Source organism: Stegodyphus dumicola, chromosome X2, assembly GCF_044657685.1.
Source record: "Stegodyphus dumicola isolate Sdum_Otavi_A_Nest chromosome X2, ASM4465768v1".
NCBI lineage: Eukaryota > Metazoa > Arthropoda > Arachnida > Araneae > Eresidae > Stegodyphus > Stegodyphus dumicola.
The window spans coordinates 182,225,282-182,242,207 of record NC_140781.1 but is presented as its reverse complement, the minus strand read 5'-3'; the positions used below and the strand labels follow the sequence as shown (position 1 = coordinate 182,242,207).

Below are 16,926 nucleotides of genomic sequence, written 5' to 3'. Positions count from 1 at the left end.
TCAAAGAAGCCCTATACTTAAAGCAGTATGTAGATATCGATTGCTTTTGTATTTAATAGTTAAAAGACTTTCTAGCAGAACTGTAGAATTTAAATTAGCTTTAAAATATTTAGCTCACGGAATAAATAAATAAATTAATAAAATAGAAAGAGGTTGAAATAAGAAGTATTATATTTATAACTGCCCTTTGAAAAGAGAGATAAGATGCTAGTTAATCAAGACTAGTTATAGAATATGTAATATTTTATTACTATATATAATATTATTAGTTGTAAAGTGTGCTATCATTATTTTGTATGCAATTTGGTTTGTTGCACTTCAGGCAGTTTTCGGGCCAATATCAAACGATTTTAGTTTATTTCCCGCATACGTACATAGTATAATTATGAGGCGTGATTAAAGACATCTTTTTAGAAAGATTGTAACAAAGCAGTAATAAAAGGTTACAAAACAATAAAACTAATATTAAAAATTTTATGAGAAATATCATTGATAATTATTGGAATACAAGAAGTAGAAAATCAGGAAAGCCTTAAACTTAAGAGCAGAAAGCAATTCAAGTCGAAAATGCAGTTTATTTTCAAATTTGGGATAAAAATAAGAGCAATGAAACTAGCTACAGAAATGTGGAATAAGGTCATTTCCGGGAGTTAATGGGGTTATCGGAAATTGGAGAAATTTCCAGAGGCTTCTGTGGTCTTAAATCTGCCTTATCATCTGATATCGATAGTTTTTAAACGGATGAAACATTAATTATAATTGCAGGATTCATACAATAAAAAACAATAAACACACTGAAGAAAAATATTTTATGACTAAAAACGTAGATTAAAAGTACACAAAAAATAAATTAATTTGAAAAATAAACTTCTAACACTCATAAGGGGCCAAAATCAAATTCTTAATTAGTTCAAGTACAACTTCTGTCCTTCAAGTGTTACCTCAAAGTTAACTGTGCGACTTTTCATTGCTATCTTAACTAATCTTAACTAATCTAATATACAATGATAGAAAATGAAATCCCAGTACCAAGAAAGATTTGTGCTAGATAAGCGGAAGTGTTTGGAGAATGGAACTATTCGCCGTGGCCGTTTCGCCATCGAGCCGTTTCGCCGTCGGGACGTTTCGCCATCAAGACATATTTTTCTTTACACGACAGTATTATATCTTGTCGTATTATATTAAGTTGATTTAAATTAATAATTCCGTTTAGTTTAATAATTTAATTTAATAAACATTTTATATAAAATGCTTTTGTGTACAGTTTTATACAAATACACCGTTACGTATGACATATTAATTTTAAGAGAGTAAGATGCTGACAAGATTCCAAAGTAATACCGTTTACCATTCAGATTTCATAAAAATGTGAATTTCCTGTTTGTATGAGTGATTTCTCTGAACTATCCGAATAAAATTGCAAGAAATGTTGACGAATCATGTAAATATTGTACCCGCATAATTTTAAAATCGATAATATAACTTCTGTTATATCAGAAGTTTAGTCCCAGTTCTCATCGATACTAACATAATTTTACAATTAACTGTGTGTAATTTCTTTATATCTCATACTTGTAAATAATTATACATATTAAAAGCAACCTTTACTAAGTATACAAAAGCTAAGCAGAATCATTAAACTAAATAAATTTAATACGAGTATAATACGGCAAGACAAAATACAGTCGTATAAAGAAAAATATGTCTTGACGGCGAAACGTCCCGACGGCGAAACATCTCGACGGCAAGACGTCCACAGCGAAACGGCAACGGTAAAATGGCGACGGTGAAATGTCTTAGACCCATGTATTTGCACATATCAAAGATGGAGTATATTCAAATTTCGCACTGGACGAATAAATGTAGCGCTAGTACTGCCACTATGAACATGGAAATCAAATTTGCTTTAAATACAATGCAAACTTCGTGTGTCTTATTTATCTTCAGGACTGGGCGTTGTGTGGGAGTTTTGAGTCAAGAATACTTTTAAGGAGATGAAGAAGGCAGTATCAGCAGCTTACGCTTAAACGAGGCCCTGTAATAGAGTTATGCGAAGGTTTATTTTTCTTTTCGCGTTATTGGCAGAAGGATTTGGCAGACATATATCCATTGTGAATGCGTGTGGGCAACCGTGGTCCCGGGAAGGCCTCAAGAACTCGGCCGTGGGGCTGTCGCACACTAGCCGCACTGCATCTGCAGCAGAAATTCGAGCTTATGTTGGCACCAGAGTAACACAGCAAACTGTAACAAATCGACTCTTTAACCGCATCTGGGATTTCTGCCGAAAGAACAGTTCGGTTTCAGGAAAGGACTATCCACAGTCCATAACTTGTCAGAATCTCGGAGTACATCGGCTCTGGTCTGCGGAACAAACTCAGTGTCAGTGTCACCTTTGTCATGGCTAAAGCTTTTGACCGCGCCTGACATGAGGGATTATTTATAAGTTGATTTAGCATTAGGTTCCCTGGGAGATTATTCTGATACTCAAGTCGTTTCTAGAGAACAGACCTTTCTCAGTGAGGCAAGGTGAATTCTGTACAGATCCGTACCCCATTTATGATGGTGTAGCACAAGGTAGCAGCTTAGGCCCAATATTGTACCTCATTTATGAACATGATTTTTCTAACTTAGATCATAACTTCCTACTGGCTTGCTATGCATATGACACCACACTTTTCAAGAAATCAAGAAAACCAAACCATGCACTGCAAAAACCTTAAGGAAAACATATCTGTGATTGAGGACTGGGGCAGGAAACGGAGAACAAGCATTAATCCAGATAAATTAGAAATACCACTTCTTCGATAGTTCAAACTCACTCACATCACCAGCTCTGTCATTCTTTTCGCGTCTCACTAATCAACTGTGCCAAATATCTATGTGTTATGTTTAACAGGTCCTTTACCTGGTCAACGCATATCAACACAGCCCTTGGGAAAATTTATGATATCATCAAGAAACTCTACTGTCTTCTTTCGGACACCTGAGGACTCATTTTGTCAAAGAGAGTTTTCACAGCAATTATTCGACCTATCTTCACATACGCCTCGCCTGTACGGGCGAATGTCACTGATTCAGATATTAACCAACTCCAAATTATTCAAAATAATTCCTCAGGATTATCACAGGTGCTCCATACTGTATCCGTACTATACCCATATAGGATCATACCTACGTAGTGAAGTTAATAAGAATACTAACTAACTCGTTATCGCGGATTATTTTTCAAAGTGAATAGAAGTAGTTCCTCTCAAAAGGGCCTTCGCTAAAATTGTGTCATATTCTTTTCGGAATAAGTTTATTATAAAATATGGAGCTCGATTAAAAGAAATTTCGGACAATATCAAATAGCTTGTTAGTTAAATCTCTAAGGATTTGCTCAAGGCTTGGCATACGACATTTAAAAATTCCTTATTAAGTTCAATAGAGAAAAGCGGGTAAATAAAAATATAGTTAAAATTATTCGTAGTTATGAAAAACAATTATCAGAAGTGTTAGTGAATTGGCATTTGCTTTGAGGATGGCTAAACATGATACTAAGAGAAAGAAGCTGAATTATTTCTTAGCTGGAAGTCAATTACCCCTTTTGATAAACTACTTTTTGTTTAAAAGAGGGCTCCGGAATTTAAAATGGCAGATATTCAAAAGTTAGCCAACGAAGCTATCTATAATTCGAATATGGTACGGAAAAACAAAAACTATACTGTGATAATAAATGGCACGAGGGTCATTTTAAAGTGAGAGATATAATTTTGAAAATTAAACATGTGAACCTCAAGATAAAGTGGGAGAATATTGCTCTAAATTTGAAGGCTTATTCTTCATCAAGCGAATACGAGACTCCGTTGTATATCTTAATTCAGCAACGGGGGAGAATGTTATGGCAAATTTTGATCTTTTAAAGAAAAATTATGAGCGCGCTGATAAAAGATGAACGATATATTGCAGGAATCACGTCCTGAGAGAAATGCAGTAGAATGTCCAGCGACATCGAAAATGCAAGTTCTGGAAAATAAAAGAGGAAGTACCATAAATGATGGAGCAGAAAAGAAAAGACAAAAGGTCGTCACATCAAAGCGTAATGAGCTGAATTAGAAAGGAGGTCAGGGCTAAGGAGTAATGAAGCTTCCCAAAATAAAAGAACAGTTCAACAATCAACTAGATCAAGCAAGCGTCCAGCGAAGAATCAGCGCTAGCTGAGTGATCAACGAACAAGATCGAGTTGCGCGTAAGGATGCCAGCAAAGTACCAGCTACGTCGAAAGTGGTCAAGGAAGGAGAAATCATCTCAGAGAGAAAAGATTACAAGAGTCAGAGGACAATTCTGGCGAACTAAGCTAGGAGTTTTAGGGAGAAACAAGGATTTCCGACGAGAAAGAGGCCGATGATTCTTGAATTCCTTAAGCGAAGACAAAGATTTCAAGATTCCGTGAAGGACCTACGAAACAGAAATTGCCAAGAGATTGTGGAAAGCGATCAAAGGCCTCATCGGAGAATGAGGATCCAACCAAGCTTATCTTTGCCACCAAGCTACTGCTAACTTGGAATGATTTCATCGCCAAACGGATGTGTGACTACCAGCGAAGTGAAATTTAATTTCTTCAAGTATTCAGTTTTTAATTTATTTCTAATAGTGGAACAATTGCTATTTATTTTAAGGTTTGCCTCAAGCAAGGGAATTTCAGTTCTGTTATGCTGCAAGATGCTTTTAATTATGCATTTAGCGCAATAAATTTTAGCTTAGTATAAGAATAGGAATTCTGATTTTAGTCTAAGAGACTGATTTTTGAATAAATTTGGTATATTTATAGAATAATTTTAAGCAACTTCTGTACATGATGTAAAATGTAACCTGAATAGATTTTTTTCAATGTAAATGAAATATAAATATTTCATAAGAATGTTTGATAAATTAGTTTTGTAAGCTTAAAAGTTTCTGCTAAAGTATTTTCTAAACAAAACAGTAGATTCTTGCATAACTGTAAAAGTTGAATTCTTGACGCGTGCATGAAATATTAAGCGAAAGCTAGTTAAGATAAAATTAGTTAAAGCTAGCGGCATGCAGAAAAGTAATTAAAAGTTAGGCTCTCCAGCCAACACCATAGTTTAATGGTCTATTTTGCTTAGCACATTAGAAATAGTTTTGGATTTAAGGTGTTCTTGAGGTCTAAGTTATTAATATGTAAGATTTCGGTCAGGTGGTAGTGTTGAAATACTTATACAATGACTCACGCTGGCACGTTTAATACATTTTGCTGGAGAGCAGAGGAGATGAAAAATTAAAGCAGAATAACTGCAAAGTACAAAAAGATTTTATTGAAATTAAATACAAAGTGAATATTTAAAATGTGTCAGATGATTTTGCTAAACTGGTTTTCCTTCCAGATGCTTGGAAGGAGACTAGATTGTAATGACAACCTTTTGGATGCAACGAAATTATTGTCCCATGATGTGATCATCTGTAGATCTTAGTTTTAGTTTAGATTATAAACTTTTGATTGTAAAAAGTAGCCTTTTCGTTAATTTAAAATTTAAGATAGTTCCAAGGGGGTTAAATACCTTCGTTGCGATTACTTAAATTCTGGCGGGAAAAGGTGTAAGATTTCTTTATGTTGATTAACCAGTTATTTTATGTTGTAAATTTTTACTATCACTTCTTCCTTCGTTTTGCCACCAGAATACAAATTTAGTTCGCGTGTGTTTAAAGCGAGGTTTTTGAATTGTAAGACAGAGCATGTTCTGTCTCTCAAGGTCACGTTACTAGGTTGCTAGATAAGATATGATTTGTAGTCTCCGGCCTTGCATTATAACGCTAATACTGAATCTCTACGCTGGTTGAGACAATTTTGCGTTAAATTGATTTGCATAGTCTTCGGCTACTAGCTTACTTGATAATTATGTAATTAATTATTATTAATAATTTAATTGATATTTGATTATTAATTTAAGTTATCTCGCCATAAGTGCTGGCTGAGCGCAAGGCTTAAGCTGGCTGAGCACAAGGCGTGCCTTCTGTTCATTTTACTTTTAAATAAAAAAGGTCTTTTTATACCCTTCTCAAGTTTCAGTTGCTAATTTAGAAGTCAAACAACAAAAATTAGCGTTATATTTTCAAATTTTCGCAGGACTAGTTTCGATGGTTTTACCATCGTTTCGATGGTCGAACCATCATCTCGATGGCCGAACCATCATCCTCAACTGCAAAAGCGTAAATGAACGAGATAAGATAATGCAAAAGCGTAAATGAACGAGAACGAGAAGATTATCTTATCTCGTTTATTTGCGCTTTTGCAGCTGAGGATGATGGTTCCGTAAAACCGTCGAAACTAGTCCTGTGAAAATTTGAAAATATAACGCTGATTTTTGTTGTTTGATTTCTAAATTAATATATGTTCAGCGTGTTATTGTATCTTAATTTCAATTGTTATTTTAAATTTAGTGATAATTCTCTTAGCGCCTACGAAGTGTCTGGACACTTTGGATGATTGCAAAATAACTAGACGTTAAAAACTGTACCCTCAAATTTTCCATTTAGTAAGAAAGTTTTGTAATTAGCTAAGCACCATGTAATACCTTCAGCTGTATATAGCTATTATATATAATTATTTTATGTAGTTTCCTACCTATTGTATCAAGATGATGCATAAAAGTTAATTTTTTAACCTATTAGCTTCAGGAATTTTTCTCTAAATTTGTAATTAATAATAGTGTACAATGTGAGTGTATGAATCTGCAGTTTTATGCATACTACTTGCCATTAGTGTCTGCATATTGTAATCGCAGCATTTATCCATGAACATTCTTGTATAATCTAATTTTTCGAATAATTCTTGCTTTATTAAAGATAATGCATAAATCATTGTACTAATTTCATTTTCATACAAGTACCTGTATCTACACCTTGTCTTTACCATATTTGTATGTCCAACATATTTTATAATTGTGAAAAGTACTTAAATACATGTTGTATTAGCATAAATATGTAACATACTAAAAATTTGCAAAGCTTTTCTTAATTTAGTATCTACATTATCTTTTCTTTAATTTAAGCATTGATATGCATTATATGCCAGACAAGTTAATTGTGTGCAATATGACTTTTTCGTTAGTCAGTATCCCTATTTGATAGTGCTCCTTGGCAGATACCAGCAACTTTCCAGTACTCAAAATAAGCCGTTATCAACATCTTTCGGCTTAGTCTCAACAGCAGTGTTCTCGCCATGTACTTTCCTTTTCGTTCCGAAATGACGACCCAGCAGGTTCACAGTGGATCTGCTAGTCGTCCACGGCGAAAAGGGGAAAGTAGTATTTACATTCTTTTATTTCCACTGAAAGCGTTGACATAAGTTTAGTTACAATCACTCTTGGTTAAATTAAAATTTGAAATTTATTTCTAAAATACTACCTCTTATATTAAACAAGAGAACAGATTATACGAAAAATATTAATATTGTGAAATAAAATTTATTTTTTACTTGAAGCGGCTTGAAACATTTTCGATAATTTGATGAAAAAAAACTCAGTGATAGAAAACTGCAAAAATTAAGTAAGGAACGAGGGAACGAGATAAACAAAAGTTAATGTAATTCATCTAAACAAATTAGCTTTTCATCATTCACAGTATGAAACCAAGACTAAATATTAAATTATATTTCATGAAAGCAACTTAAAAAAATGTTTCACTTTGTTTCTTTAAAGAGGAAAATGGGTAAAATTAAGCTTACCTAATTCAGCGCAGCCCGTACAAAGCTCTAACGTAGCGATGATCTCGGCGATTACGATCCGCATAGGAACTGGGCAAAACATTAAGAAAATTCTTCTCATTAAATGAAAGACTAAAGTGTTGAGCAGCAGCACCAGGTAAGGTACCCATGGTTGTGGAATGGACTCTAGCATTACCCTTTAGTCTGCAAAAACTGAAAATAATTAGATAGGTAGTTACCCAGCTGGTATTTTTAATGACAGATTTGTGCAGTCATTTGCATAGTTTGAATAAAGGTTCAAATTCGGCATACCTAAATTCAAATATATAAATTTAAATACTCAGTTTTTGCACAGTTTGCACTAGAAAAATACGCATATGAGGTACAAGTTATAGCTCCAAATATAGGATTAAAAAAGAGTTATTTTGCTTATAATAATAATCATAATATTAAAAAAAACTAAAAGCTTTCAGATTTTATATGACGCCCAAAGGAGAGTTTCTGTCATTTACACATATACACATTTCGAAAGCATTTTGACTAATGTCTATTTGGGCTAAAAATATTGAAAAACAGCATATCTTTAGAATTTCAGGTAGACAGTCTAGCCCGCTGGAGATGAAAAAGTTTTTTGCGTACAGTGTTGCCATTGCTCGCTTTGAAATCGCTGAGATTGTTAATCAAAAATTTGTAAAATATGAACTAGGCTGTAAAACAAATTCCAAATTCCAAATTCAGACTTCCAAATGCTCATATTCGGCTGGAGGACAACGTTTTTCAAATTTTGATGTCTCTAGGTACTTTTGTTCTTACACAATGCGAAAAACATACATACATTCATGCAGATTATTCATTATTTAATTTCTTTAAATATAATGCGCGGCGATAATATTTAGTAGCAACAAACTGAAAAGTCATATAACACTTTTAGTGATTCAACACAAAATATCGTTTCGAGAATAATAGCCCTTCTGGGCTAATGCCCCTTCGTTCTGCTACTACTAGTACTACTACTGCTAATAATAAATATAATAATAATAATAATAAAAGATGAGTTGAATAATATTATTTTCAATCCAGAGCATATAATCTCAATTAATTAGAATGTATTACAATACAAGACATATTCCTATTTTACTTGAAACTGTAATTTGAATGAATAACAAGCTAATCTATTTCTTGCGAGTGTAAACAACAATTATAAATGAGTTAGCATCAGGCTAAGAAAATGTTTCAATAAGAGAATGGTGATCAACGGGATATCTGTAAGGCTTATCAAAAAAATTTTTTCGTGAATACTTATTATCGAGACTCATGCAAACTAACTGCTTACAACCATACCAAAAATTCTTATTAAGTTATCACACTGGATTATTGCAGAGACAACTATTTTAAGAATGGCAGTTTCAGAAAGGCCTTTTAAAGGAAAACTGCTTGGTATATATGTTATTATGGAGGGAAAATCTCGATAACCCAATAAGTTAATCTGTTAAGTTTCTAGACGAACTCTCATTATTCATTGGTCGTAACCTTCGGCCTCAGAGGATTCAAAAACTTTTTTTTGTTTTGTTTTTTGTTAAGCGCAGAAAATTTGGAAAATGTGAGTAATATTTTCTCTTTCATGTAATTTTGTCCTATACTTTCTAGTTTCTTCCAATATTTAGATTCATTTCAAAATTTACAGTAAGGTTTTATGTGCATTAAAGAATTCAAAGAACGTTACACCGAAAACGTAATATTATGGCAGATACAGCAATATGATGCAGAAATTTTTATATACTGATATATATTTATATAGCTAGACTATTATATATATATAGACATATATATATATATAATTTTATAACTGATATATTTGAATCAAATTCATCATAACTGTGTGTTTCTCTATAATAAAAAATCAGATAAATATATTATGGTGGTGTGGTGTATTTAATTATTGCAAAGGACACTAGGGCTATCTGCCTAAGAGGAGGGATGCCTTCGTGGAGAACTTTCTAAGGGAAACTGGCTCGTATACACGTTACACATGGGGAAAACCACGAAAACACCCATGCAGCCAGCCCGTTCGCGGGATTCGAACCTCGGACCGAACTACCAGTGTTCAGCGACTTTACCGCTCGGCCCCTGGTGGGCTAAATATATTATGATTTTGCAGCTTGAAAAGAAAGGAAGCAGGCAGGTAACATCGATTCAGCTTAGTAGCTTCAAAAAAAAGAAGTTTTATTTTTTTCAACGGGGAAATTTTCTATTAAAAATCTCTGAAGTGTTAATTTATAAAATTATGGAAAACTATGTTAGGAAGCTTAACAATCTTAATAATAAATGAAATGAATGCAATCACTTAAAGCTCATCAGGTAACATTTCTTAAAAATTAAGAATGCTATTTTATTTGCTTGCATTTCGGCCCCTTGAAGGTGGTGTAGACATATTATGGTTTTATTTTGTAAGTATCTCACAAGAGGCTCTCGGATAGAATTGGGAAGGACAAAGAATCCAATTTAATCTTTATTCTCAGTTTTGTTGTAAATTGAATGTATATGGATGAGATCAGGGCTAAATTTGTAAATGAGGAGCATCGCAGTGCTGATAGCAGTCAAGATACCTATTCTCAAAACGAAACATTCTAGTTTGTTTTGCAAAGTAAGCAAATTAATATTTTAATGAAATTATTGTATTTTTCAGACTTAAAAAAGCTTAATGTCTTTAAGTTACAACATGCATGGAAACATTATGCAGTTAGCGGGTGAAATTTCCTGAACCGTCAAAGAAGTGAGGTGAAAAAAGGGGATCATTGTCTACTGTACTGCAAGGATACCAATCCTACGCAAAGTGACGACAGAGACAAAAGTCATTTCATTCCGAAAGCAAAATACCACAAAATAAAAGATGCAAAATGAATATAAACTCCCCAATGCAAGCAAAGTAAATAAGCTGTACAGTTATTTTCAGCTCATAAATTCGAAAATGCAAGAATAAATTAAATGAACTGTATACAAGAAAATACTGAATACGGTAGAAGTCAGCGATCCAAGCTAGGTTACAAAATTATGGTTTTTGAACACGTGTGTAGCAAATAGCAAGACAAAATTATCTTTTGGAATAATTTGGTAATCAAGCACTTCTGAAAAATTCGCAGTGTCACAGCTAAGTTCAGTGTTGAAGAAATGCTCAGAAACATTAGAAATGTGATCCTCTATAGAGTCATTTTTCAAGTCATTGTGGGTCACTTTGTTCTAATCAGGTGCTGAGCATTAACAATTCTTCTCAGAATATTATGCTGTATAACCTGAAGTTCATGGAAGTCCAAATTTGAGGCTGAAGCCAGGGCCAAAGATGTGTAACATAGAATCGGCCTTATAATTGTATAGGTGAATTCTTCTTTTGTTCACAGACAGTTCGGAGTTCTGAAGAGAGCAGAATGCTAGCTGGCAACATCACAGGCTTTACCTGTGGCATGCTTAATATGATAAGTTCATGAGAGCCTATGAATGATCATAATCCTCAGATAATTTGCATGTTTTACCCAATTCTCAATTTCACCAAATAAGAAGAGGTCGTTCAATGCTATTTCTTAAAACTTGCGCCTCCTGACTAGTAAGGGCTTAGAAGCATTTATACTGACTCTCCATCTCCAGCAACAGGACAAGAATAAGCATTCGGGACACCAGGACTTTGCCACATGGTGATACAGGCATTGTCCTGTGATGCTGCTGGTCCAGTAACGCATCCTACAGAAGCTCCGTGTAAAGTTTCCAAAACATTTTCATGAAGATATTATTTAGAAGAATATTTAAAAGAATATTTATACTAATATAAAGAATTATTTTGTAACAGTTATTGCTTACAAATATCTTGCCCTTGTTCAGAAAGGTATTTTACAATATTATTGATTTTGTGATACAAATTTTGAATTATTTATTTTATATCTTCAAAATTCGAATTCGTCTGTAGTTGGTCTAATGCTGTGATATACTACTTTGGGCATGAGAAGAGATAGTGTTCTGGAGGTCCACTTTCGCCGCAAACACAGTTGTCTAAGAAGATATATTTCTCTAGTACTGATGAAGTGGGGAAGGGTCCATGTCGAGATGTGCAAATTGATTTAAACAGGGTTATTGAGCCATCTTTTGCCGTTTATTACATTGATTAGCTCATGGCAATCTTCGTTCCCTTCATTCACGGCATGTGCTTTAATCCAACCGATCGAAATTTTAATTTAGCTATTATCTTGGAGGATATGAAAGATTTCTTGCGCTATTAAAGAAGGGTGTTTGAAGTTTGATATTGTATGTAGCGAAGAAAGAGAATCTGATTGAATTGTTAGCTGACTGCACACCATTAATTACAACTTCTACTGCCTTTTTAACTGCTAAAATTTCCGTTTGAAAAACTGTACTTTCCGCCTGCAGGCAGTATTTTTAGGTTTTCGGCTTTATGGAAGATACTCGCTGATTCCACGTTTTTTACTATTTTTGAACCATCTGTGAATGATATTGTGTAAGTACGTAAAGGCTTTTTAGAGCAAATTTTGATGTTAGGAGAATTCACAGGGTGCTGAGAATATGGAGAGGTGGGAAATTTAAAGTTATTTGGATCGTGAGGCAGCTTTATTTCCAACTTATAATGTTTTGATTTTAAACGCTTCTAGCTCTAGTAGAAGGTATAAAAGAGATATTCTGGAGAGTATTTACAGTGCAAGGTTAGAAGATTTTTATAATGTTGAGGAGAAATGATCATTGAATGGCACAGAGCTGTTGCTTCTTCCTTTCTGCCATAGTGGTAGCCCAGATAGCAGTTCCGTAATTAACAGTTTTCTCTGTCATGGTGTTGAACAGTAACTTCTAGATATTAGGATATGAACCCAATCATATTTCCTCATTATTCTAATGGAGATGGCTATTTTTGAAGTTTTGTTCTAATATCTTAAAGGTGTTCTATCCAGCTGAGTTTTCCGTCTATTGGAATTCCAAGAAATTTCAATTTGTTTACAATCTTTATTCTCTTTTCGTAACAATCCTCAATATCTAAAACATAATCCTGGAATTCGGAAATGACATCATTGGACTGCATGGAACTAAGGACTATCGCCGCATCGTCAGCGTAGCAAGCTGACATAGAGGTAGGATCCATTTTGTCTCTGGAAAAGCCAAAATTAAATAAAAGAAAAATTAGAAAAAAATAGTAGAGAATGGGCCCAAGCCAATAATAGAGCTCATGCGCTCCTGCCATGATATTTTTTAAGATTGAATAGACGTTTTCATGTCTGAAACTAAAAGTCCGTTTCTCTTTAACATTCGAGAAAAATGTTCATTATAGAAGTATCTAAATTACATGTTAGTAAGGGTTGATGAAAAGTAGAAATGATAGTACAGCTAAACTAATAAGATGATAGGTTAATTAAGGTAAATCTTACGCTTGAAGCAAGTTGTTTTTTGTTAATAATTCTAATTTTACTTCAGCATTTTGATTTAATGCTTGCGTAACATTCTTAACGGGTAAAGGAAATAGACTAAAACACGAGCTGAGAACATTTGATGAACAGAAAACGGCCTTGTGGATCGAAAATACTGTAGAAAGGTGAACTTCGTGAAATTTGGTGGTTTTCAGTTTACTTAAACCTCTATTATTACTATTGCAGCAACTACGGGACATACTTGGTAATGCAATTTAAAATTTTATAAATCATTAAATACAAATGTCACTCAAACTTTAAATAGATATAATATTTTTCTTCAAAAAAAGTGTTATAAATATGCATCTGCCATCTAGAACTAAAGTTTGACTCCTGAAATAAGAAAGTTTGAGATTAATATATTCAAAATGAGCAGTTTTGAGATGTTTAAGTAGCAGTTTATATATCAGATTCATGACATGAAAATAAAAAGCCTTCACTGATATTAACGCGCATGTATTATGATATTGCATTGACGAAATGTATATGAGCCAATGCTGTCTACTGGCCGCTTTAAATTTAAATGTATTATTCTGGTCTCTTATAAAAGATTTACTTTTTAAGTAATTATTGCCAATACAAATTTTTATATTGTTTCATTATATTTCGTTCTTCGTTACTGAAATAAGGAACATAGACAGAGTCTGTTTTAATAATATTGGGGCTCAACACAATCTGTAACATGTTGACGCCTTACAACTTTTAAATTGCATTTTTTAATATTATGTTCGGACTACTACATACGTTATTACCCCTAATTATTATATTTCGCAATTAAAAGTACAAGCACCTACTTATGCAATAAATTTTGTATATTGAAATTTTCAAAATTATGTAATTTTTTATAGCCAAATAGAATACAGGCGTAATAAAAAACTCTAATCTAAACACTTTCTTTCCCTAAATTGCGCTCATCCCTGCTTTAAAAGGAAACCTCTTTTACAAAATTCTACATTTGTTATCAATAAATTGATATAACTGCCTAAATATGTAAAGCTTCCATTACATATATTTGCTTTTTTTATAGCTTTGTTTGAAATTTTCAATAACAGATAACGTTTCTGCAATGGCTAATTACGACTTTCTTTTAAATTGCTTTATAAATTTTATTGACATGATTAAGAACGTTGCATAGATCACAAGATATAAAGAAAGTTTAAATGCAGTGATTTCTTTTATCAGACTAAATGTCTCCCTGAAACATATGGGTTTCCTTTTAAAATTTTCAAACTCACAATTCAATATTTTAGGGTCTCATTTCCATCTAATTTCGCAGAGTGGTTTCAGCGTCAATTTAACGACTATTCACAATTTCTAAGTGCTTCAAAATGCAGAAAATAAAGTAAGCAATTTTTGACCCACCGCCAAAAAAAGTAGTATTTGTTTTTCTAGTTTGTTCTTTAAAGCTGAAGAATTTTTGTAAAATTCGGTTTGTGAAATTTTATTATTGAAGTCACATGCTTTATTTCCTGTGCAATTATATTGTTAACTCACAGTCACACTGTCATTTTGAGTTTCCTTTAAAAAATTATTGAATTTCCTTTCCTTTCCTTATGTTTCCCTGCACAAATCATAACATAATTTTGTATTTACTCTTTAACTACCGTAAGAACACAGTCTACGTCTAAGAAAGGCACAAGCCAGACATAAACTAAGTTAACTTGAAATGCGTTATCAATAAATATATTTATATGTTCACATAAACAATGGTATGGAGTTTCTTCCGTCCTGGATCAATTTCCTGTATTGCAAAAGTATTCTAGAAAAAAACGTTTCTGGTCGTAGCTGAAGCATGCACCTAATACATCGTAAAATCTGACTGTGGAAAAAAACTTTTGAATCCTCTGTTCGTGTTCAATCTAATTTGAGAAAAACTAAATATATTAGAAAGCATATATTCTCCCTAATAATAAAATTCCAGAGCTTCTAGTAATGGTATTTGTAAACTTCGCAATGAAATATGAATATTGTTCAGGAAAAAAATTGAGCAAAAAGGAAAGACAGATTTTAACTTTTAAATTTCTGTTTTGAAGAGAAATAATCCAGTGTGAAATTTTAAATTAGGTACCAGAAACTCGGCAGAAAGGAAGCTTAAGGAAAGAATTTAATTTCTAAATTTCTAACCGAAAGAAAAAGATGCTAATGTGAAATTTAAAATTAGGTAAAAAAACAAATTTAATTTGTCATATTTTGAATAAAACTTTACCGATTTCGAGGGCGTTGTTCCTGAACTTTTGTCTGGTCTCAATCAATATCGATATAACTTTATTCAAAATCTGTTTCAAACTAAGTTGCCTTTTTGCCTAATTTTTAATTCTGAAATTCTCATTAAAAGTGTAATAGTCATATGTTAATCATTTGAGCCGTCAATAGAAGAAATTGCATTTATGGCATATTTGGAGATCTAAAAATTGCGATAAACTCAAAATTTTTCCTGTTCATTCACTGAAAAGAAATTAAGCATTAATTTATACCAGACTAGAGAAATAAAATCAGTGGTTATCATTGGGTGTCTACCCCATAGGAAACTGCCAATTCAGTTGTCATGTGTCTAGTAGTTGACACTTTAGCCATGACTTTAGCATAATCACTTTATCCATGACGTCGCTTCTTAAAACGGTGATTCTAAATTGTATTACAATTTGCACACAAGAGGCTCTGCGAAAGAAGCAGAATTAATCATCTTAAATTTGCAACTGCATGCTAATGTAAATTAAATAATTCGTTAAGTACAAATTTTATAAATAAATGTACACATTTTTTTTAATTTGAAGCGCCTAAGCATTTATCTTTTATAGTGCTTGCAATAAACTGATTTTTTCATTCTTTCGTTAATTTATGAATTTATATATTTCATCTGACAGCTTCGATATAGATTATACGTTTGTATATAACTGATGTTGCATAGAAAGAAATATTTTAAGGCCTTTAATTTTATTGTCATTACAGCAACTACCTTTAAACTACAAAAAACGATTACTATCGAACTTAATTACAGACATGCAAATACACTCATGTCCAGATTATCTTTTACATACCAGAAGATGATAATGTTTCGTGAAACATTCAATCGACGTAATCCATTTATGTAACGATTGTGTGAAAGATAAGCCTGATTAGGATAACCCTATCAAAAGTGATTAAGCGGTTTCTGACAAACAAATCAAGGCGTTACGTTTCCTGACGGTGAATCAAGCACTTTGCGCGAAGTGAATATTCGAGTGAATTTCTGCAATACGGCAGACGATTTCTGTGTTTAAGTATTCAAAATACCCCCCAACCAGTGTAGTGGTTAGCAGCGCTGACTGCTGTGCCGAAGGGCCCGGGTTCCGAATCCCGGAGAAGGCATGGATGTTTGTAAAGTGTCGGTGCGGCCTGGCGGCACTTTAAATATGCGGCGACCAGACGAAAGTCCTCTCATGTGGACCCTTGGACCCGTCTCCCCCCCCGGGGTGCTCTCCATCAAAATTGGGGACGGAACTGAGCAAATCGCACTATCACCTGTGAGGTGCTCAAGGCTGCTGCCAACGACAGACGTAATCTTGCGCTCCTTGCCACGAGGAATTTCGTGTACTTGTGCCAACTAAGTCAGACAAGTGAACCTAAGCAACAACAAAAACAACAGCATCAGGATTCAAAACGATTTGTAATGAGTCCGAAGTATCGTTTGAAAGAAATTATGAAACGGTGAATCAACGGCTGTTTTGTAGCAGAGCAAACAATCATGCAAGCAGTTGACGGTAGACGGAGACACTATCATTGTATCAG

General features: G+C 33.5%; 1 protein-coding gene across 3 annotated transcripts in view; it reads right to left on the bottom strand.

Moving 5' to 3' along the window:
• AQP (aquaporin) overlaps positions 1-16,926 on the bottom strand; it is a 60,948-nt gene that overhangs the window by 28,028 nt on the left and 15,994 nt on the right. For 2 of the 3 annotated variants that reach the window (XM_035353663.2, XM_035353664.2), the window contains exon 2: positions 7,724-7,915. In XM_035353663.2, coding sequence (XP_035209554.1) covers positions 7,724-7,895 — 172 coding nt within the window. In that variant the 5' untranslated portion in view covers positions 7,896-7,915. The remainder of the gene's footprint in view (positions 1-7,723; positions 7,916-16,926) is intronic. The other variant, XM_085809015.1, reaches the window with a different exon arrangement.